This window comes from Nothobranchius furzeri, chromosome 17 (assembly GCF_043380555.1).
Source record: "Nothobranchius furzeri strain GRZ-AD chromosome 17, NfurGRZ-RIMD1, whole genome shotgun sequence".
Lineage (NCBI taxonomy): Eukaryota > Metazoa > Chordata > Actinopteri > Cyprinodontiformes > Nothobranchiidae > Nothobranchius > Nothobranchius furzeri.
In genome coordinates, this window is record NC_091757.1 from 38,686,561 (window position 1) to 38,710,137 (window position 23,577).

Genomic DNA, 23,577 nt, shown 5'->3' on the forward strand with positions numbered 1-23,577 from the left:
CTACTAAGTCTGACAAAATAAGCATAAATACGTTACTTACGATAACGTAGCCGGTCTAAAGGATTTTTATGAAACAAAAACATAAACAACCCTTCAATGAGGGCGGTGCACTAGCCTAGCATAGCATAGCAAGCTAACAGCTAAACAAATGTGGTTCTCGCGGTTTACGCTGCCTTACCTTTTCATCTGATTAAAACGCCTATTTCCGAAAAAATTTAAAACCAAAGACGGATCTCTTTGTATTCATTCTCCAAGCGTAATATGAAATTGCAAAGAATTGTACGTAAACGCCTCACTTCCTTTTGTTGCTTGATTTGTTGCCAAGTCTCGTTACAAGTCCCTCGGTTCTCCAATGTTGGGAACGAACCGGAAACATACGAATGGGTTTCAAACAAACTGGCAACCCACTGAGTGGCGCTCTTAGACAATGCTGGACACAAACTGGATTACTGGAGCTCACAAAAGGAATGCTGTTTCTTTAGCGATGAGAAATCAGTGATTCGTGTAGCTGATGGAATTATTATAATTGACGTTATTTAATTATTTGGTGGTTTAGTATTTCCTAGTGTTTAATTTCCTGGTTCCAACTCCAGCAGGTTTAGTATTTCCTAGTGTTTAATTTCCTGGTTCCAACTCCAGTATGTGGCGGTAATGCACCTTGAAGTTGCTAGCCAAAATCTATGCAGACCGATGCAGACTCGTCTCGTGGCTAACCGTTAGCATTACTGGGTTTGCAACACAAACATATGTCTATAGTTTGCAATATGGCTGAACGCGCACGGGCTTGTATTATTTGCGGAGATCAAAAATCTACGTTACATTCTTTACCAAAGTCAGAAGAGCTGAAGAAGAAATGGCTGGAATTTGTCTTTGGAAAACCACCAGTGCTTTACAGCGGTGGAATAGTGATTTGTTCAAATCATTTTTACGAGAGTGACTTTACCAACTACGGGGCCTACATTGGTGGTTTTGCTTCAAAGTTATGCTTAAAACCTGGATCTGTACCGTCACGACGATCGCCTACCAGCGCACAGGCTGTAAGTGCAAAATAAACCTTTCACCTTTTTCTTCTTCTGCCTGTTCTAACTCCTCATGAGGGCATGCATAAACCAACACAATCAACGGCCCAGGCTGCTATCAACACAAGGGTTATTGCTAAATTACGGAGGGGTTAGTTTGGTTTTTGCTGCAGGATTAAAACGTGCACAAACTGCGTTAGCGAAAATGTACTTGCTGCATATTCAAGCTTCTACTGTTTTCAAGACAGTGCTCCCTAAAGGAAGAATGTTTAACTTCAACTGTAGATTCAAAACATGCCTTTAGGTCAACTTAAAAAAAATAAGTAGATGTTAGAAATTCAAATGTCGAGTCATCGCCTGCAACTTTCACTTGAAAAAATGTATGAAATGGCCTATGGATTTTCCACTGACTGATACCTCACTGACATTTTTTATGTCCACTTCTTCCTCGCTACGAATTAGCAAGGAGGGTGGCATGGTGAGACACTCGCTCCTGCTACTCAGAGAACTGGGGTTACATTAGTAACCTAAAGTTCTTTTTCATAGCATTCATTCCATGTGTCACTATGGGAAAATACTGACTCTCAGATTGCGAGGCAGAACATAATCCAGAAACCGATTATCCCAAATAACATAACACAACATAACATGCACACAGCTCAGACAGCACCAATTGAGCACCAAGCGAGCCAATGAAGGTGTTGTAACATCCAGGTTGTAGAACCGAACAAATGTGAGAGGGGAAGTCCAGCTCGCCGGATCACATATTACCAGGGTAGACAGCGCCCATGAGGAATGGGCACGAAGGCCCTCAGGTGGTCGAACCCCTCTGGAGCCGTAGGCTAAGAGAAGGCTCCCACAATCCAGTGGGAAAGTCCTTTTTAGAGATGGGCTTTCCCAACCGATTTTTGGCCCAGGACTGCTCTTTCGCAGATTATCCGTCCTGTCCATATATATGCGTAATGCACACACTGGACAAAGCATGTCCACCAAAGAGAAAGGAGGAGGGCAGAAGGAAGCCAAACAAATAGGGGATCATGCTCCCAGCACCTTTGGCATAAAGGTGGGGTTTGGGAGCAATGTCACCTCAGTGTTCCTCAGATGTATAACGAGTGAATAAAAAGTGCATGTATTTCACCCGTACGTTTTGCTGAGGCAAACGCAAACACACCATTTTCAAAGTAACCACCTTCAAATCCACCTGCTCCAGTGGTTCAAAAGGAGAAGTAATTAGGGCCTCCAACACCAGTGGGAGGTCCCATGGTGGGCCAGATATTTGGAAACAGGCCTTCGCCTTCACACTCCCCTCAAATCCACACACAAGAGGAAGTTTTCCAACCGACATCCCCATAAAACCAGTATGGCAAGCCGATATTGCAGCCAAATATACCTTAATAGTGGAGATTGCCTTCCCTTTATCCATCAGGTCCTGTAGGAAGGCCAGTATGACCACCACTGAGCAGCACTCAAAAGAGATTTATTGTTTCTCTTCACACCACCTTTTGAAAATAGACCACTTACAGTCATACAGAGATCCGGTCAAGGGAGCTCTGGCATCCTGAATGGTCTCAATGACACTTTGCGGAAGACCTACAGCCTCTAGGCTGGACTGCTTACGGGCCAGGCTCAGAGGGACAACTTCTCTGGGTGAGGGTGGAAAATCTCCCCTTGTGCCTGATATAGCAGGCCTCTGCGTGGGGGCAGGAGCCATGGTTCTCCATTGAGCGTGGGGGCTTAGGCTTGAGACAGGGGTTTTTGAACACCAGGTGGGTCTCGTTTCGCTTGAAAAATGAGCCACCGCCCCCTGATTCATTGAACTTTTGCTTTCAACTTTTTTAGCTGCACCGTCGGCAAACTGCCTGGATGCGACAGTGTAACAGAATGAAAGACTGTTTTCCACCAAAAGTCATTTCCCCCTCTCCTCTGACACAGGACTAGTCTGCATGAGATATGGCCTCAAGGTCTCATGCATTTGCTTATAAACTGCTTCTTTTCAGCTCAACAGAAGAATGAAGAATGGAGTATTTTCTTTTAATTAATCAAAGAACTCTATTTTAATAAAGCTAATCACGCAAAGTCAATAAATAAGATGTGACCAATCTGTGAAATCAAAATATTAATTACTTTATTATAAATTACTATAGAATATAATGAGTAATATGTCTTTAAATGTTCCAATAGGACTGATCTCACATAGTGTTAAAAGACATGACACATTGCTTTCACTGATCCAATCAGAATCTGCCAGATCTGATGGAGGCGTGGTTTTGGTGGTGCTTGGTAAATCTGTCATCTTTTCATTCAACCATAAACCAAAACATCCGAAGTATAAAACTATGCCCACGTCATCTCTAACGCCAGTTCAAAGCGTTCTAGAGAAGTTGTCGGAGCGGCCAATCCGTAACTTTCCTCTTCAGCCGAAAGAACCAACGACAAGCTGGATAAAATCTGTTGCTGTTCCAACTGCTGCAACGGTTACTTTCAGAATAAAAGCTGAACCATCAAGACCCAGGTTTGGGTCTCGCTAGACGCCAACAAAATCGTCGTGACCCGGAAGTATCTCACAGACTGGTCTGGTCAGCAACCACTGCTTTTCCTACCGGCTTCGGTTCCTGTTCTAACGGGGACTTCCGCTAAGGGTATGTAGGCCGGCAAAATGGCATCAAATGTGTTTATGAATCTCCTAATCAAAGCTTAGCGCGAAGATATCACCTTCAGTTCCCATCAGAACTAATCGCTTTGCTGGTTCTGAGCAACATTACACCTCACCCTATTCTCCGTCTCATCCCCCTTAGTTACACCATACATTTAGTGTTTAAAGTCAGTCTAGTTTAATTTGTTTTAATAAATCTTTAAACTTTTAAACGCGACTCTCTCTCTTCTGTTGTCTCTGAGTGAATACGAAGCTGTTATCTAATCCCTGCATTAAAAAGTTCCAATCTTCTGGTTTAAAATAACCTCACATATCCTTAAGGTGGATTTCATATTTTCCTATGGAATCCTACACCTTATGGGTTATTAAATAACATGTAATTTAAATCATTACAACAGCTTTAACAATTTTAATGTTTTTTAACATAAAACCATGCTAGAGTGACATGTCACCAGGCCACCTTGGTTGCCTATGGGAAGAACACACCGTCTTTTTGGGGCGCGTGGAGCAGGTTCTAACATCCCCTCTTTCATGCATCAAACTTCCAAGCACTCAGCTGGTGGCAGCTTGCTCTCCGTGTCCTCGGAAGCTGTCAGGTTAATTGCTTCCTTCTCCTCCCCATCTGAGTGGAGGCTAATTCGAGATGGCAGCATTGGGCCACTTTTTTCCACAGTCCTTTAGCAGGAGCTAAATGAGATGCTGTAGGAGCAGACTGTGGGTTCTCCACCTTCAGGGTCTTGAAGGTGGAGGGCAGACGTGCTGCAGCTTGGACCAAATTTGGCGCTGAGGGGGAGGAGTGGTTACTGGATGCACCAGTACTGGTTTGGGGAGGCATAATTTCAGGGCCTCATCATCCCGTTTCTTTTCCTTGCATCTTTTCTGCATCGTGTGATGAGAGGAGTTGTTTCCTGACCCGTTTCGCCTTCGGCAGTTTCTTCCATCATAGCGAGAGCATGCCAATTCCACTTGGACCTCGGGCCACTGGATGTTAAGCTTTTCTGCAGTGAGTTTGCACACGTCCTGCAGGTCCAGATCCAGGGCAGGCGACACCAACTCCCCGTCGCTGGCGCGGCCAGTGCTCAGGGGCCATCTTGGGACCGTCATAACAGCTAGCGCTAACCTGGTGTGTGTAGGTGGGGGAAGCATTGTGGCTCTGCTCTCTGTAGCTGGTTTAACGGTAGATATGTTGGGAACTTTCGTTTGCTAAATGGACCGCTATAAGGTGTGTTGCTACTCCTCACAGTCGGCAACTCACACCACTGCTTGGAGACAGGTTAGTGTGAGGCTTTCCCTCGTGTTAAGTTGTAAGCCCAGAGCAAAGCGCCCAGCGGTAGAGTTTGCCCTCCTCCTTTGGACAGTTTAGCTAGCTCCAGTCAGAGTCAGCAAGTGAGAGTTTTGGGAACTTCTGTTTGTAGCCAGAAGAGGTTTTAGAATAAACTTTCTGTGAGGACTCGGCCCAATGTATAGGGGGAGGGTTCCCACCTCCTGCACACTGATGGGTTTGTTCCAGCCAATCAGAGCTGGAATAAGAGCTTCTGATGAGGTCACGTCTAGGGCGTTCCCATAATGAGACTCGAAACGAATGCAATCAAAGAGAGCAGACCTGCTCCACACACACAACTCCCCCCGAAGACACTCACCTGTCTATGGGACTTTGGAACTGCTAATCAGCTGTAAACAAAGCAGACTTCATTACCGCATATGCAAACCACCTGTCACTCGATGCACTGGCTTTCACTGAGACCTGGATCAAACCATGTGACAATGCTACACCATCTGCTCTCTCAGTTAACCACACTTTCTCCCACACTTCTTGTGCATCTGGCCGAGGTGGTGGAACGGGCATGTTAATTTGTAACAAATGGTATACAGTCAGTTGCTACCCATCACCCGGGTAAGGCGCACACGGTTGTCCTGTGTACTCATCTTTAATAACCTCAATGCTTGAGAGCCAAGAGATAAAACAGTGTGATAAATGCAACAAGATTTATTATAAGTGCACATTTTATGTTTTTCAGTTTTTTTAATTAAAGAAACATAAAAAAAACTTTTGCAAAACACTACAGAATGGTTTTTACAGCGCTAAGTTCTCTTTTTCTTTACAAAACTTGCTAAATGAAATTGCCAATTTTAGTAAAGCCCTTCTAGCCAATCAGAGGCGAGAAAGGCGGGACCTTCCTTGGGCTTCCAATGATTCCAAATGATGCTGCCCATCGCATTTTGGAGAGATACTAAAGCGAAATCTACGGTGTCAACACCCCAGCTTCCTTCAACCAATCAATAAGCCTCTCATTTGCATTATCACGTGTGCTCTTGCGAGAAAACATATCCTTTACAGAAAAGGGTCAGAAAAGCACTTTTTAATTTATTTTTCCAATTCAAATGATTTTTATGGCCAAAAAGACGTTAATATGATGTAGATATCCACAGTAGTAACAGGCGATGACTCCTTTAACATGTATGCTTATTAGGGTTGTCACGATACTAAAATTTCAAACTCGATTCGATACTGGGGGGGGGGGGGGGGGGACTCGATACTCGATTTCGATACTATTTAAAAACACCAATTTATTGAACAAGTTTATTCAAAAAATAACATTCCTCAATTTATATTGCAAAAATTAAATGTTAAGAATTAAGTGTGTAAAGTGCTTAAACCTTTCAAGTATCAGCATTTTTTAAAACGTGCATACAAAAACTGGCGAAAGTTAACACTTTAAATCATGAATTGTCTCACTATATATACACTATTTGCAGAGTGATGTTTTGCTGCTTAAACTCTGTTTAAGGTGCATTTTTGTCATAAGATGTAATGCCATATGTTTTGTTCTGTACTTTTGAACAACTCTGTTGGTCAATAAAGGGAGAAAACGAATTTCTCCACAGTAGGACAAAGGTACATCTACCGGTAATCTTAATAAAAACAGATTGGCGCACGGCAGTGACGTCATTAAAAGCGCCGGTTAGATTAGCCGCGGCTAGTCTGTTCACGCCTAGAAATCCCAGACCCGCTCCAAACGAACAGGGGAATCATGTTAATGATTCCTAACAAAACCTTTCGACATTGAGATGTTTTGGTGCAGATAATGTCTTCTTTCGAGGCTGCACCATGGGTGCCCGTCCGCACCCGTTATATGGATATACACTGATGGCGATTCGCCGATGGATGTAAATACCCCGGGGAATCCAAGTAGCACCAAAGTTGTCAGCGGGAGTAAACAAACGTACTGCATGCTAGAAATTAAGTCCGGGTTGCAATAAACGGGAGTTTCCTTTAAGCACATAAGCGTGAATATACAACTACGTGTCAGACTTGGTATGCTAATTAAGTTGGTCTGTGAAGCGCCTCCCAAATTCGCTGTTTATGTTTTTGTTTATTTATTTGGCAGACAAAACTTGGATCAGAGACAACTCGCGTGGGAAAAAGCAACGTAGCCATGCGGCGTCTGCTTCTTCTGTTTGTCTGGGAGGCGGAGGCTGCTTTACGGCATCTGGCTGTCGTGCGTGTCGGTGTACTTGAAGAAGGCTGTGTATAATAGTCCATAATATCGATACCACAGGGATGGAATATCTAATTTAGATACCACGTTTAGTATCGATTTATATCTAGGTATCGATTTTTTTGACAACACTAATGCTTATCTGTAAAGTTCTGCAGCACACACAATTCAATTTATTACTTACTGTTTGAACAGAGCCTTTCTTTAACTTTAGCTTTTTATGCAATAAAAATGAATCTTTAGTCTAAAGTAAACTAACTTCTTTATTTCTGTCAGAAAATAAGAACAATTTCATTCTTTTCATCCACAGTTAAAGTAATACTTTGTTTAATTTGTCAAAAAATGAATGATATAATCTGACTAAGCTTGCAGTTCTGACCTGTTATTTCCAGTCCTAGCGTAGCCTACATGTGGTGATAGATTGCATCAACTGACTTAAACTGCATGTTATTTTATGTTTCTTATATTTAGAGCACATCCGAAACACTGATGACATCCCGCCTTCATACCAGCACACAAACAGACTCACCAGACCGTTCGACACGAGCAACACAGCTTTCGATGGGTACATTGGGTCATCGTTTTCGAAGCAAAGGTTTGTCACGTAACTCATTTTAATTTCAAATGTGATGTTTTGTAGTTCTTTTCCGATGAATGCACATGTGCTTATGCAATATGCATTACAAATTGAATAATATGTGTGCTACTTTGTTATTTTTAGAGTTCTCAACAGTCATGGACTTGCTTTTCATTCAGTCATTGTGGTTTTATGTGAAATCCTGGAAAGCTCTTATTATCTTTGTAAAGTCGCAGTAACACATTTATTTTAATTTAGGTACCAAAACAGAATTCTACATAACAAGGAAGAGCGTTGCCACAAGCACTGCTGATGCACCATGGGGGCCTGGTACTCCAACGCCTGTCAGGCCTGTTCATCTAAGGCCAAGTAAAAGACCTCGGTTAGATGAAGAGGATGAAAGTGAAATCTCCACATTAACACCTGAACCCCATGACTCCATCTATGATCCAGCACCCTCAATGAGCAATGTTGCTGAATCCTCAGAGCCCACGTATGTTTTTGCTTCTAACTTCATCTAAATATAAATGTTTTATTTTGACATAGATTATGTTTAATTATATATGTTAAAGTAACCTTGTACTATATATATATATATATATATATATATATATATATATATATATATATATATATATTATATATATATATATTTATATATATTTATATAAATATATATATATATATATATATATATTTATATATATTTTGTCATTTCTCTAAACAGTGATACATCTTCAGGATACAAAGACTCCAAGTACATAGTATTTGAGAAAAACCTCATGGAACTTTTCGAAACATGTCCAGTATGCAGCCGCATGTCGGAGGTGAAGACCTACAGACGAGGAACCTTTCTTTCTGTCCACCAAAAATGCCATCACTGCAGTTTTTCAAAGAAATGGAAGAGCCAGCCAGTGATGGGGAGCACCCCTGTAGGAAATATCCAGCTGTCTGCTGCCATATATTTCACCGGCTCTTCTTATTTTAATTTGCAAAAGGTAAACTAATGTATATTCTAACACAATGTTTTCTACCAGGGAGGTGTCCAGGAGGCATTTTAGCCAGGTGCCCAAGCCATCTCAGCTAAATAGCAAATCTACTCCGAGCTCCTTCCGGATGACTGACCCTCCCACCCTATCTCTATGGAAGAGCCCAGACATCCTGTAGAGAAAACTAATTTCAGTCACTTGTAATCACAATCTTGTTCTTTCGGTCACTACCCAACGCTTGTGACCGTAAGGGTAGAAACATAGACCAACCGGTAAATCAAGAGCTTCACCTTCCGGCTCAGCGCTGTCTTCACTACGAAAGACCGGTACAACACCCGCATCACTCCAGACACAGACCCAATCCGCCTGTTGATCTCTCGCTCCATCTTTCCCTCACTCATGAACAAGACCTCTAGGTACTTAAACTCCTCCACTTGAGGCAGGACCTCGCCCCTGCCCTGGAAAAGCCGTTCTATCCTTTTCCGACTCAAGACCACGGTCTCGGATTTCTTTTTGTCATATTTATGCATAATGATGATTGGACTGACTCAGCGTCTGTCAGACCTCCACGAAATGGCGCTCATATTCAGAATCAGAATCAGCTTTATTGCCAGCGCTCCAGCGACCCAGAGCATAGGAACTTGACTCCGCGAACACAACCTGACCAAGGTTAAACACACACACATGTAGACAAAAACAGGTACAGGCAGTCACGAGAGCAGCCATAACGGCGCTCATTTCATTAGATGAAAAGGGTGTTACATGAGGATAATTGGGGTAAGGTAAAAAAAAAAGGCATAGCAGAGTTAGACCCAGCGGGGAGTAACTCTATAATACAAAAAAACTCCTCAACATAGAAGCACGAACATCACAGATACAAAACATCAGAGTCCGATGGGGAGGTGGGGTTGGGCGGGATCCTGAATCCTCCAACGGGAGCTGTCATTACGGCGCTTCACCAGCTGCAGTCGACAGGTGGGAGGGAGAAATGAGGAACAGAGAGCGCATTGAGTTCCTGCAGGTCGATGACCTCGAAGCCAAAGTCACAATCTGAAGGCGGGGGGAAGGTCGGGACACAGCATCTGTTAGCATTCCTCCTTTCGTGGGGGTGAGTTGAAGGCAGCCTTGGAGGCTGCTTGGCGTCAGATAAGGATAAACAAGACTTTGTTTAGGGCAGACAGAGATAATTTTCCTCTCTGCCTTGGAGTCTATTAAGTGGTCATTCATGTCCACCAGTGAAGCCAATTTATGCGTTCTAAACATCCCCACACCGCCCGGCGAGATGACATCCATCTTGCGCACTAACACAGGCAACGCCGCGAGGATATTGTCCAGCTTACGGTTCACCTCGAGTAACGTCCCGGTCTGTGAGGTCACCGCCCGGGCGGCACATTCCGTGGGTGCGGGTTGCACTCCAATCGCTCCCGTCTTCCCAAATTTCCAGAAAACCAGATATCCTCGCACTCCAATCTGAAGAAATCCAGTGATCATCAGGCCGAATATCCACAAATCTTCCACGTCCTCGATGGACAACTGAGAGAGGCACACGATACGCCAGACCACCCAAGAATCGAGTGCATATCCCGCTGTGAATGTCCCCTCGGGACAGGTGGGAGCCCCCTTCTCCATTCTCATCGTAGAAAAAATCTTATCAATCGCATTGAATGACCAGTTAATTAAGTCCATATTTCCAAAAAAGAGTAGTGATTTCAGGAGAAATGCAGAGAAGTGCTCTGTAGGCAGACAGGACAAGAGCCTTGGGGAAGCAGATAAGGGAGCTGAAGAAAAAGCGTCTGTGCTCTCTGAGTGCTGGAGAAGAAAAAAAATCGATTCGCCTCTCGCTTTATCAGAAGAGTAAAGCTGCGAATAAATGCTGTCACAATTTGACAGCTATGACTAATATATGTGGTTCTGTGTCAGAGAGGCAAAGGCAGAGAGGATTTGTTGAAATAGGCACTTTGATGAGGACTACATGAACTCTGATGGAAAATTGAATGTTGTCATCTGTTTATTACTTGGACTAAATATTGACAACCAACACTCCTGGTTGATAGTGTTATATATTGAGCCCTTGCAGATTATTTTATTTCGCAGGTGTTTCAAGCCATGCATCTGCAAAATATGAGCTACTAAGCTTTTCAGAAGCTTTCTAACAGTTATCTGCAACCAGCTGTGATCCACAAATGGCAGCAGTACCAAGAAGAACAACTACGAATCCTGAGCCAAAAAAGAGTCAAGGTTGGAGGGGACATGCGAGCAGATTCAGCTGGTAATGCTCTGTTTTATAAGAATTTTTATACAGATTAAATTGTGTCAGATTGTGCTTTAACACAGTAACAGCATGCTAATATAACAAACATTAACATGACCTATTTCTAGTAATTCATCTCTACTGTATTTGAAGGTCACTCTGCAAAGTATGGAAGTTATAGTTTGATGAATCTGGAGAACAACAGCATAATCGACATTCAGCTTGTACAGGTGAGTGCGTTCAAACACGTCTGACAATCAGTGTTGAGAGTAACGTGGTACAAAAGTAATAAAATTACTGTAATGCATTGCTTATTGCTGTAATGTGGTAATGTAAGGCATTACAGGGAAAGAAAATGGTAATATTTACTCGGTACAGTTGTCAGTAACGCTGTAATTACAATGCATTTTTAAACCCAGAATCAAGACGTGGATTTCTTAAAAATTCAAAAAAGATCCAGTATCCACATATATTACGTCATTTATGTACTCGGCTTTGCGGGCATTCTATGAGCAGAGAGGACGCAGTGCACAGCAGTAATGGCTCAAATATTCCAGCTACGTCCTGTGCGCGGCCGCTGTAACAGTCACAAAATCGCTCCACCAAAACATAATAATTCACTTGCGATCGTTCATATCAGCCCATATTCTCTGGTACTTTCTGTGCTTTTCTGACCTGCTTTGCCTCAGCTGAGTTCATAATCTGTGCCCCGGTTATTTCAACTCATTGCTGCTGGAGTGCATATTAAGCTTTTTTTGCGTTCAGTAGATCCCTTTGTCTGATTAGTTAGAAAGTAGGAAATCTAGGAAACTGTTTTTCTGGAAGACGGAGAAAACATGCAGCATGCAGGAAGGTTTGAGAGAGAAAGGGCAGGAAATGATTCAATTAAAACCAAGAAAACAAAACAAAGTGCTTGAAAAGAATAAAAAGTTGGTAGATTTATTCCCAATACACATTTTACCAGTGAAAAACAATAATATATAAGCATTTAATATTTATACATGTGATAGAATCAGATCACCCCAGAAGTCAGTCCCACATCCAGGGCCGTATCAAGGCATTTGGGGACCAAGGCAAAATAGGCTTGGAGCCCCCACCACCTCACTCCCTGCTCAGTTAATATAAGATGGCAGCATGCTGAGAGAACAGTTTGCTGTATTTATTTAATAAACAATCATTTTAAAGAATTGTTATCATATCTGACTGTTTTTAACAGCAATCCTAGCTCAGATACCATATCCCTTTCAACTGGATGTGATTACCAGATTCATATTGAAGTTGTTTTGGTGAAAGTAACAAAGTAGTGCAAAAGTAGTGTAATGCCTTACATTTTAAAATCAGTAATATTGTAATGTAATGAATTACTTTCAAATTAGGGTAACAAGTAATAAATAATGCATTACAGTTTTGAAGTAACTTGCCCAACACGCCTGGCAATTCAGAGCAGTATTAGTGGCTGTTTTTGTTTCACTCTCACAGCAAAATGTCATTTCCTCCATAAATTCACACACACCAAAACGTGGTGTCCATCAACTGCCTGACAGTGTGTGGGTGTTTGTTTTATTTTATTTTATTTTTTACAGAGCAATGAGGTTGGTGGAAGCCACAACATGGCGAAAGAAGGACTCTCAAGGAGCCTTGGGCTTTTGGAGTCAAAGGGTGTGGCAGTCGATTACATTGTCACAGACCATCATCCCCAGATCCAAAACTTCCTCCAAGAGAAAAAGATAACACACTACTACGATGTCTGGCGTTTAGAAAAAAGTATGTTTGATTTATGCAGTTGAACTATTGGGAAGCAAGTATACATAACAAAATAAAAAAGATGTACACATCATGTTTTTTTAAACCACTTATATGACCTCCAGGTATTTCTAAGAAACTGGCCAAAGTGGCTAAAGATAAGGACTGTGAGGTGGTGAAGAAGTGGCAGTGTGGAATCAGCAACCACGCGTATTGGTGTGTGACATCATCGTCCTCAGGGCCAGAGAAAGTTGCCAAATGGACTTCCATGGTGAACCACATGCAAGACATCCACGTCCACGACAACCCTCTCTTCCCACGATGCCAACATCCAGTCCGCCGGAGCACAGATCGCAAGAAGTGGTTTCAACCAGGTTTGTACCTGACCGGTTTACTCAATGTTTAGTGGCAAAATAACTTTGGAAGTTTTATTAACTTTGTGCTTTGTGTCTGTAGGTTCAAAAGCACTTTTCAAAGTGGAGAAAATCTTGACTAATAAGAGGGTTCTCACAAATGTTGCACGGCTAATCTCGCAGTACCAGACCTCAACGCAGGAGGCTTTCCACAGCGTAGTGCTGCGCTTCATGCCCAGAAACGTGCTAATTCCGCTCACTGGGAGGCTGTGCAGGTAGGTTTAGTCACATCTACATGTGCTACCATGTGGGAAGCAGAGACACTTTGGTTTTTAAAGGAGCTCATTTAAGTAAGAGAGGTATAGTGTTCTGCACAGTAATGTGCTACCATGTGTGATGTAGACAATCTGGATGCAACCAGTAAATGTAGGAAGCAAAATTCTCATCCTATGCTTTTTTTGACAGATTATATCTGGCAGCGATGCATTTTAATGAAAATTCAAGTCACATTCAGGCAAGAAAAGCTACAGGGAAACGGAGGTATGCCATACGTCTCCCTAAAGCAAAGAGAGGACACACTGTAGAGCCGGTGGAGATGCCAACAACACAATGTAAGTTACTCAATAAAAAATGTAAAAAAAAATTGTGTTTATGAAATGTAGAAATGCATTATTAAATATCCATATTTGCACTCAATTTCTTCCAGGCTATGTGCAAAGCCTGATTGCTGATGTCTTTGAAGAGATTGTCCCCCACCCCCAGCCGTATTTAGAAAGGATCCAACACACCTGTCATCAACATTCTACCATCCTCCACTGACAGACGCTGGGGCTGGGCTGCATACAGGTCTCGCTTTAGGCAGGTGCATCTCTAAAGCCAACAGACTGACCATCTGTGTCTGGGAGTTCGCTTTGGATCCGCAGGACAGCACAAGCTGGAACATGTGACCCCTCTCCCCATAAAACCCCAGCACCGACTCACAAAGCATCTGTAGGCCAGATGTTTGTGTCGCCTGGAGAAAAGAGGACATTTAAGAGATTGTAGATAGCTTTGAAGAGCACATTGTGTTTTAAATTTATTTTAAATAAAGTAGATTATAGATTCCAGATTAATTTTTCATATTGCCTTCAGACAATTTATTTTCCTTTTAATTATCAGACCAGAGGTTTGCATATTGTCAATATATATTCACAATATATTTCAACCCCTGCAGCACTGGTGTCTAGAAACTGGAGTACTGGTGTTGGTCAGTCTTCTAATTACCTGAGGAGTAACAAGTGAATGTCAACCATTTTTCCTAAGAAACAACAACAGCTACCAACTTTCTCATTACCTGAGGAAACTTCCAGCACACATTCACTGCCTCTTTTGGCATCGTGGTGCAATTCCTGTACATGCACCTATAAAACGTACATTAGTGTGTTTTTTGTGTATGTCTTATAATTCATGCATCTTGTAAAATATGATACACAACACAGATGAAAACTTTAGGATAAGGTGCTGAACTTAATTTATGTCAGTAATTCATCTAAAAAGGTTAAACTAATGATTGAGACAGATTCATTACAGATATTTTAGGCCTTTATTTGTTAAAGTGGGGATGATTATGGCTCACAGCTTTTGAAAACTCCACATCCAAACTCAAACATTTTGAATATCACATGAAATCAATAAAACAAGGATTTGAAGTAGAGATGACATCTGAATTCCACGCATGTCATGCATATGTACTCAGTTCTTGGCTTGGGATCCTTTTGCTTTTTCAGGAATAAATTAACTTTTGCACCATATTCAAATTTTTTGAGTTACACTAGTGAAATCATTAAAATAATTATTGATGACATTTTTATAGAATTATGGGCTGAAATTAAGAATACAGCTACAGCAGTTGTAGAAAAGTTAGACATTTCTTTTGAACTGATCTGTCAATGGTGAAATTTTATGGTTTCAAATAAAATAAACGAATAAAAGCAAAAAATGTGTATATGTGTCTATATACTGTATGTACATATATACACACACACACATATACATATGTATGTACCGTATATATTAACACACACACACATATATATGTGTGTGTTTGGAAGAGGGAGTAGATGTATGGTGGCCTCCTGGAACAGCTGTTACCTACATTTAGGTAAGAGTTTGGATCATCCTTTCTCGTCTGCTTATCCAGGCTTGAGTCCCGGGGGCAGCAGCCTAAACAGAGAGGCCCAGACTTCCCTCTTTCCAGCTACACTGTAAAAAAAAAAGTCCAGTGAACTTAAAAAGTAAAGCAACCAGTTGCAATGCAATTTTAAGTTCAGTCTACAACTATAACTGTTTTTTCTGTATTAACTTAACATTTTGCAAGTTAAAACGTTCAACTGACTTAAAACTTTAAACTCTCCAAACAGATTGCAAGTTGGATTTTTAACTGTGTACTTGGGCCAGCTCCTGGAGAAATCCTAAGGCGTTCTCTGGCCAGCTGAGAATAGTCCTTCCAGCGTGTCCTGGGTCTTCCTTTGGTCTTCCTCCAGGTTGGATGTGCCCAGAAAAATTTCACCAGGGAAGTGTCCAGAAGGCATCCTAACCAGGAGCCTGAGCCCCTCCCAAATGATCGAGCTTCTCACCCTATCTCCAAGGGAGGGTCCAGCCACCCTGCGGAGAAAACTCGTTTTGGCCACTTATATTTGCAATCTCATTCTTTTGGTCATTACCTATTAGCTCATGACCATAGATAAGGGTAGGAACCTAGATCGACCGGTAAATCGAGAGCTTGCTAGCTCAAAGGCCTTCTAGCTCAGGCCTCACAACTGCAGACAGGGCATCAATCTGCTTATTGATCTTGTGCTCCGTCTTTCCCTCACTCATGAACAAGACCCCGAGATACTCAAAGTCCTCCACTTGGGGCAGGACCTCATCCCATGAGCTATTTGTCATCCCAGCTGCTTCCTGTGCGGCTGCGAACTGCTCCAGTGAAAGCCTGAGAGGATGATCTGATGAAGCCAACAGAACCACATTGTCTGCAAAAAGCAGAGACCTGATCACATTTGGACCATTCAACTTTAAATTTAGTGCAGAGTTAATGGAATGTTTTAAACTAAATATTTTCATTTTAAATAAGACACCAAGACTACACATGTCTGCAGCGCTAATAGACACTCATTTATATAGTTGGTCAGTAAAGAAAGTTGATGGGGGTGACTCGCTCTTTGTTTCTTTGTTTGATTTTTCTAAAGTAGCTTAAAACTGTTTTTGAAGAAGGTTTTGGCTCGACACACAGATGACCAATGAAATTAACCCTTAAGGACCCATAGTGACACTTGTGTCACAACCCATTTCAAACATCTGTATAATTGCTTCTTGAGTCAAATATTCAAGATTGAAAACCCCAAGTGGCATTTTATCCATACATATATCTAAAATGATTCTACTTCTTCATTTTATTTAATTCATTTCTACATTTTGATATATTTATTCCAATCTGTTTTCTAATTCAAAGGGTTTGGGCTTTAAAGGGTTAAAGTACCCCCAGCACGCACGCACGCACACACACACACACACACAGTTGTGATACCTATTCAATTAAGTCCTAGTGTAATTGCCCCTTGCTGTCCAATAGTCCAAACGCCCCCCCTGTGCTCACAACCTTTAAAAGAGACTGTCCCAAAACACCCAGCAGAGTGTTTGACCTGAACTCTGCTAGAAGGACAGCCACAATGGTGAGTGACAAATAGTGTTTAGTTGATGACAAGATGGAGAGGAACTGTAGAAAATGTGTTAAATGTAACCATAGTTTAAGCATTTTTAACAAAATTGTTTTTTCCAAACTATTTTGAACTTTTGGACTCAAAAACGTTGCACGCTCCAACTGTCTGCTGAGTAATTCTTGTGATTTCATTCCTGTGAAGAAATATTTGGCTCCAGCTTTGCTGCTCTGGTGTTTGGTGTCACTGTCAAACGCTCAGTGCTTCTTCAAGCCCTTGCCCCCTGGTAAAAGACACACACACGCGCACACACACACACACACACACACACACACACACACACACACACACACACACACACACACACACACACACACACACAATGACAGTGATTTATTTTTTCTTGATGCATCGACAGGTGATCAGACTCATTGTCAGGATGACGTAGATAAGACGTGGCATCCACTTGGTTCACATTGGAGAAACAGTAAATGCATGGACTGTGACTGCTCTTCATGTTGTGCCGCGTATGTATAAGAATCACAGTTCCATGGGTCAAACTCAGTTTGATGATATTCAGTGTTTTGTTCATTTTTCTTAATAAAATGCTATTTTTTGTGTGTAACTGCAGGTATTATATCCCAACACAGTTCCCCAGTGACTGTGTGTCTGTGTTTGACCCAACGGCATGTGAATACATCGTGCACAAGAAGAACGACCCATCAGAGATTTGTCCAATTTACTCTGCTGTGGGATAACAGCTGATGATGATGGTATTTGTCCATTAAAATAAAGTTTGGAAGGTTCATGTTTATTTTGTCAATCAGAAATCTAATCATTGCTTTCAGTTTGCACCTTGCAGCAAACATGAATGCACTTGGACCTGCAAATAAAAGACCAAAGTAACGGTGGTGGTGTAATTTTGTTGTCAAATAAAATGAAGTAACTGCAACAAAACTAGGGCATCTTCTTTGATGTAACCTTTGACCCTCTTTCTTTTTTTGAGGTTTTATTTTACATTAGTAAAGAGGGGTTAGGTGCTTTGATAAACTTCAGATAGACTCCAGATGTGAATATTCAACACATGCAGACACATTTCTTTCTTTCCTGTGTGTCTCGTAAAAACATGACTGCAGATAATCACATATGTTCTCAGAGTTAAAAGCAGGTATACACCACTAGGTGCATACCACTAGGTGGTGTGTAGAGGTAGGTAACTCTTGCGTTTCGGCAACATTCTTCATCGCTCTTCCTACTCAGAAGCAGAGAGAAAACACAAGCTAGGGACGTTCTGCAGACTCATTCAGGGTTTGAGGATCTTTCTGTTTAGATGACTGTGACATAAACAGAAATCAGGATCAGACGAATGATTGTGGACCTCCTCTCATCTTTGTTGGACCTCTGCTGCACACATCCCTTAATGTTTGAGTTCAATGGTCCAAACACCATCATACTCACAACCTTTAATAAACTGTCCCGAAAAGTCCACCTTATAATTTGTGGTCAAAAACAGCAAAAGTGCTTCTTGGGTGTCAAACATTATAAGACCCTCTGGCGTAATTCAGATGAGGGATCCACAGAAAAAAAGGGGTCAGAGGCACTCAGGAGGACGATAATTAAAAAGCCTTCATTATTCCATCTGAAGGACAAGAGGAGTCTGAATGGGCGCGTATTTTAATGTGCATGCTTAATTTCGGATTGTTTTTGACTCTCCTTGTCTAAATTTCTTTTTAGGGTTTTCAACGTGACATTCCCTCCCTTTGAGCGCTTTCAATATTTGCTCTGCTTTCTTTTTCCTGTCAGTGCTCCTGAGCTTTAGCCTTAGTTATTTTTTTTTTCTATTTTCCATTCTGGTCTATCCCTTGAAACATTTTCCATTGTCTTTCCTTCCTGTTTCCTTTTGATGTTTACATAGAAAAACGACGTCACTTTCAGAAGTGAAAATTAAAGCTTTTATGAAGCAAGCTGCTTCTTTCTCTTATTGGAGCCACTAGGATAACTCCATTTCATGCTTCATGTTTTGACTATCGCTTCGAGTTTGTTACGAATGCTCCCGCCTCTCTTCTTCTTCTTATTTGCGGTTTTATGGCACTTGGCAAACAACCATTTGGTGCATTACCGCCACCAACTGGATTGGAGTGGAATGACTACCAATCACTTCCAGTTTGTGCATCGCCGTCTTAATAACCCTCTTATGACCATAATTATAACAGCCGCCTAGTATTATTTGAATCTTATGGCTGTAAAATTGTTTGAACCTTGGTATCTTTTTAGCAGTTTTTAAGACAATTTATTTTTGTAAACTTTCAGATGTTTTTATTTGATGTGGTAGGCCTTGAAGCAGTTTCTCTCCAGCTGCAGGCAGAGCGCAGCTCTCACGGCCATGGGGTGCTTCTGTCACGATGGTCGACTGGGTAGGGAGTTGAACTTGGTAAAGATGTTTGATATCTGGATTATTCGGTAGAATTACGGACCAGATTGTAGGCGCTCCGGAGGTCCAGCCTGGGAGATGGCGTCCAGGGCAGATGTGAGGAGTGGCAGAGGATGGTCTTTGACTGTGATTTTGTTCAGACCTCGGTAATCGATACAGGAGCGGAGATCACCCTCCTTTTCCTGACAAAGAAGAAGCCTGTGGCACCCGGGGAGGAGGAAGGTCGAATGAAACCCTGCTGGAGGGCCTGGTCAATATATTCCTCCATGGCTCTGGACTCGGCGGGAGAGAGAGAAAAAAGGCGCCCCCGGGGTGGACTGGTTGCTGGTTGCAGCTTGATTTCCATGTCGTACGGGCGGTGAGGCGGCAGTGTGGTGGCGCGCCGCTTGTCGAACACTGCAGCCAGGTCCCGGTAGGGCAGTGGCAGATTGGGCGGTGTTTGGCCAGTGTCACCGTCCGGGCGGTCTGGCATGGATGTAGGAGGAGAGAGGTGGGCCTGGCACTGGGTCCCCCATTCCAAAATGCGGCCCTGGGACCATAATCCGGGGGTCGTGGAGACGGAGCCAGGGAAATCCCAGGATTAGAGGAGAGGAGGGAGCACATATGATCAGGAACTGGAGGGTCTCTCGGTGGCCTTGGACAATCTGGAGTGGCTGGGTTCGGTTTTGGATCGGATAGGGTTGGAGGGGCCTACCGTCCACCGAGGTCACTGGCACAACTCTCTCCAAGGGGGTCATGGGGATCCGTAGGCGCTTAGCCAGATCCATGTCCATAAAATTGTCAGCGGCCCCCGAGTCCAACAGCGCGTGCATCTGAAGTGAGGTCTCACTATGAAGGAGGGTAACATGAAGAAGGAGTCGATTTGAAGAGGCGGGGGCTGAAGGTGACCCAGGCTGAGCGACCCCGACACTCAGTGGGTTCCTTCGTTTCCCAAACGTAATGGACAGTTCAGGCGTGTGGTGGGAGGAGCCACAATAGGCACAGAGACTCTCGCGCCACCGTCGCTGTCTCTCCTCTGGAGGAAGGTGGCCTAATTGCATAGGCTCATCAGTAGAAGCGGGTCCGGGAGCAGGCGCAGAGGCGGAGCTGGCCTAAATGGCGCCCTGTGCGAGATCCCCCGTGACGCCCCCCCCCCCCCCACACACACACACACACACACACACACACAAACACACACACACACAAGAAAAAAAATTACACCTACAACTTTGTTTCAAATTGCATGGAGTGTATTATGTATAACAACGTTTGCTAACTGAATACAACATCCAGCTCCTGGCCACCTTCTCACCACTTGTCAAAGTTCTACTGAAATAGTGATGATGACAACACCTGCCATCGCCTTCATTCCTGGGAAATATAAAAGTAGTTGGCACCTTGGTAGGTCCTCTTCGAACTAGCTCTGTGCGTATGCTGTCGGTTATTGGTGATGTCCACTTGGCTGGGTCTGAAGAAAGAGGCTCATCATCACCTTCAATGGGACTCATTGGTTGATCGTTCAGGCTTCTCTATTGACAGAAAACAGAAGCGTAACTCAACACATTGCTATGTGGACCATTTCACATATTCTATTAAAATACAATATGTGACATTCAAATTTCTCTAATGTTTGCAGGACACAAACAACAACACACACACACACACACTTGTGCAAAACTTACCTGACATATCTTGTTGGGGAGATGTGGCAGCTGGCTGTCCCTCATCAAGTTCACATATACTGGTAGGTCTCTCTATTGACAGAAAATGGAAGCATAACTCACCACATTGCTATATGGAACAATTCCCATATTCTGTGAAAATACTATTTAAATGTCTATAGCTAAATGTTTGCTGGACACACACACATGTGCAAAACCCACCTAAAGTATCTTCCTGGGGAGATGTGGTGCCAGCAGACTGTCCCTCCTCGAGTTCAAATACTGGCCTACTGGAATGAGCAGTGGAGGTAGATGGCTGTGACCCCGGGGGCAGCTGATGTCATCACAAAATATCTGTGTAGGGCTCCTGATGTTGCATAAAACAACAATACACTCTTCATGTCACGTCTGTTGCTTAAGCATTTTAATTAACATGTTACAATGAGCATTTACAGTTTTCAGCAGTGGTGGAAAGAATTCTGAAAATCTGTACTCAAGTACAAGTACTGTTACATTGCTAAAATATTACTCATTTACAAGTAAAAGTACTGCTGTTAGAGAAACACTCAAGTAAAAGTACAAATAATTCATAAAAACCTCAGAGTATTATTTATTTTTAACGGCTGATGTCACCATCACTTCTCCAGACTGGGGCTGCCTCGAAATTGTGTGTTTTCCTTTACCAAAAGTTAAAATACCAACAATCAATTAATCATTAATAATTGATAAAATACAAAACAAGTGTTTTTCCCTAATTTTTTTTTGTCATTTTAAGTTTTTATTTCCTTATTCAGCAAATGTCTCCGGCACACAAAGAACTAAATGACCAGAGGAGCCACAACTATTGATTAAATATCCATGAATCCATTTTAACTGGTTAAATTCTTCAACTCTCCCACGCTGCTTCAAGGTCACTGTGAGTTAACATAGCCGCGGTGTGCAGCACACTTAACGCAACACGATGACATCATCGACTTGTACAGTGCTGAAAGGCGAGACAGTCTCAACTTTCAGCTATAAAAGACCGCTCTAGCTATTATAGTTTTTATGTTATGGCAGTTTACAGTATAAACGGGATCTTACTAGCAGGGCACCTCCAGCGGCCCGCTGCCGCTCCGTTTTTCGTGGGGTAAATAATACGTAGCTCATTTCCCGAGCCCAAAAAGAAAGGCGAATGGCGCCGGCGCGAGACCTGCCGCCCGCCGTCAATGTATTTCAGCAAAATTCTCAAAGACTCATTTTAATTTGATAGCGTTTGGTTATCAGCCTTTCGGTTTTCCCACTCTTAGCTATTCATAAAAGCTCATTTGACAAAGAAAAAGCTAGCGGTTGGAAGTAGTTCTAAATACATGCAACGTAAGAAGCTAGCAAAAGACATTTGAAGGGATCATCATAGCACCATGCAAAACGTACAGATTAGAGAGGTTAGTTAATCAATAAGTTGGGGGACAGGCGGGAAAACTACCAACTAAATAATAAAGAGATGCATACCTGCATCTTTTCCTCGTTTCTCCTCCTCTTCTTTTCTTTTTTTCCGAAATTGGGCACCAGATGGCTTCGACCGCTTCTTCTCCATTATGTTTGTGAGCGGTGATGTGTGAAGCGGTACCTGTATCCCTCCATCATCACTCTCCGAGATCCCTCCGCCCCCCACCTGATGAAGGGCGCTATAGAGCGCACCACAGAGGCGCGGCGGACACAAGGGGGCGCAATAAAATCCCAATATAAACGCAAACAATGACTTTGTTGTGCTTTTATTACAGAAATATTATTATTATCATCACTCATCACTATTATTATTATGAAGAACATGTGATTTCTATGTTTTGTTGATGTATCGGTTGATGGAAGAAAAAGAAAAAAAAAAAAAAAAGAAATTAAATGCCGCCCCCTCCAGACTGCCGCCCTGTTCGGCCGCACATGTTGCACATATCAAGCTCCGCCACTGGGCGTGGGGGAACGATGAAGAGGTCCAGGCGCCCTGGATGGGCGAGTGAAGGGCTTGGGCCGAGCCAGAACCCGCTGATCCATGCGCAGCGCCAAATCGACCACTTCATCCAGGGTCTGGGGCAGTTCCTTTTCTGCCATCTCATCACGGATGTAGGTCGCCAGTCCCTCCAAGAAGACGGCTCGGAGGGCAGAGTCATCCCACCGCAGCTTGGCGGAGATGGTGCGGAACTCCGACGCATAAGCGCACACCGTGCGCTCCCGCTGGCGGAGCTTTAGGAGTTGTGTTTCTGCTCCCACTTCGCTGCTGGGTGGAACAAAAGTCTTTCTGAGGGCGGACACAAAAGCAGCATAGTCATTGCAAGCCGGTGATTTGGAATTATAAAGCGCAGCGGCCCACTCAGCCGCGCGTCCGGAGAGCAGGGAGGTGAGATGCGCCACCCGAGAGCGCGCAGTGTGGAAGCGCCCTGGCTGGCACTCAAACTGCATGTCGAGGGTGGCGAACAGACCGTCTGGGCTCCCCGTCTCTCCGTTCCACCTCTCTGGGAGACTAAAGTGCGGCCCCTCTGTTGGTGGAGCGAGGGCTTGCTGCTGGAGAGCATGGAGGGCTGTGGATAATTGTAGGATGAGATCGGTCTGGGAGTTTTGTTTGGTGTGGAGCCGATCGATCAGGGCGTGGAGCTGAATGAGTTCATTTTCCAATTGCTCCGTCTTTCTTTTCATGCGCTCGAACTCCGCTGGATCTACGGACTCAGTCATCCTGTTACGATGGTCGACTGGGT

The 23,577-nt window shown here is 43.1% G+C and overlaps 3 protein-coding genes and 1 pseudogene across 5 annotated transcripts in view; 3 read left to right on the forward strand and 1 right to left on the reverse strand.

The window, feature by feature from the left end:
• LOC139063597 (KAT8 regulatory NSL complex subunit 3-like) overlaps positions 1–332 on the reverse strand; it is a 41,038-nt pseudogene extending 40,706 nt beyond the window's left edge. The window contains exon 1 of the transcript XR_011516986.1: positions 179–332. The product of XR_011516986.1 is annotated as a KAT8 regulatory NSL complex subunit 3-like (transcript). The remainder of the gene's footprint in view (positions 1–178) is intronic.
• Positions 1–23,577, forward strand: part of LOC139063609 (oocyte zinc finger protein XlCOF6-like) — a 158,721-nt gene that overhangs the window by 98,505 nt on the left and 36,639 nt on the right. The window lies entirely within an intron of this gene.
• Positions 440–15,067, forward strand: LOC139063616 (uncharacterized). 2 transcript variants are annotated; one of them, XM_070545999.1, is made up of 11 exons: positions 459–1,037; positions 7,644–7,767; positions 8,008–8,242; positions 8,477–8,747; positions 10,833–11,007; positions 11,143–11,219; positions 12,573–12,753; positions 12,858–13,106; positions 13,189–13,360; positions 13,551–13,696; positions 13,792–15,067. In XM_070545999.1, exons 5-11 carry the CDS (start codon positions 10,989–10,991, stop codon positions 13,902–13,904), a joined length of 957 nt encoding a protein of 318 aa, XP_070402100.1. In that variant the 5' UTR covers positions 459–1,037; positions 7,644–7,767; positions 8,008–8,242; positions 8,477–8,747; positions 10,833–10,988; the 3' UTR covers positions 13,905–15,067. The 2 variants fall into 2 exon arrangements, with proteins under 2 accessions (XP_070402099.1, XP_070402100.1); XM_070545998.1 differs by lacking the exons at positions 11,143–11,219; positions 12,573–12,753; positions 12,858–13,106; ... (1 more) ...; positions 13,551–13,696; positions 13,792–15,067 and having other exon boundaries at positions 440–1,037; positions 10,833–10,993.
• Positions 16,651–17,683, forward strand: LOC139063624 (beta-microseminoprotein-like). The gene is made up of 4 exons (XM_070546019.1): positions 16,651–16,792; positions 16,982–17,063; positions 17,196–17,304; positions 17,409–17,683. Exons 1-4 carry the CDS (start codon positions 16,790–16,792, stop codon positions 17,533–17,535), a joined length of 321 nt encoding a protein of 106 aa, XP_070402120.1. The 5' UTR covers positions 16,651–16,789; the 3' UTR covers positions 17,536–17,683.

What these genes read in the sequence shown, in the direction of transcription:
- LOC139063616 (XM_070545998.1), top strand. Translation starts at nt 747, where the DNA reads ATGTCTATAGTTTGCAATATGGCTGAACGCGCACGGGCTTGTATTATT. An exon ending in GCTGAATCCTCAGAGCCCAC is followed by an intron (nt 8,243 to 8,476) that starts GTATGTTTTTGC and finishes TTCTCTAAACAG; the next exon opens with TGATACATCTTCAGGATACA. An exon ending in CTTATTTTAATTTGCAAAAG is followed by an intron (nt 8,748 to 10,832) that starts GTAAACTAATGT and finishes TTTATTTCGCAG; the next exon opens with GTGTTTCAAGCCATGCATCT.
- LOC139063624 (XM_070546019.1), top strand. An exon ending in CTTCAAGCCCTTGCCCCCTG is followed by an intron (nt 17,064 to 17,195) that starts GTAAAAGACACA and finishes ATGCATCGACAG; the next exon opens with GTGATCAGACTCATTGTCAG. An exon ending in TGCTCTTCATGTTGTGCCGC is followed by an intron (nt 17,305 to 17,408) that starts GTATGTATAAGA and finishes GTGTAACTGCAG; the next exon opens with GTATTATATCCCAACACAGT.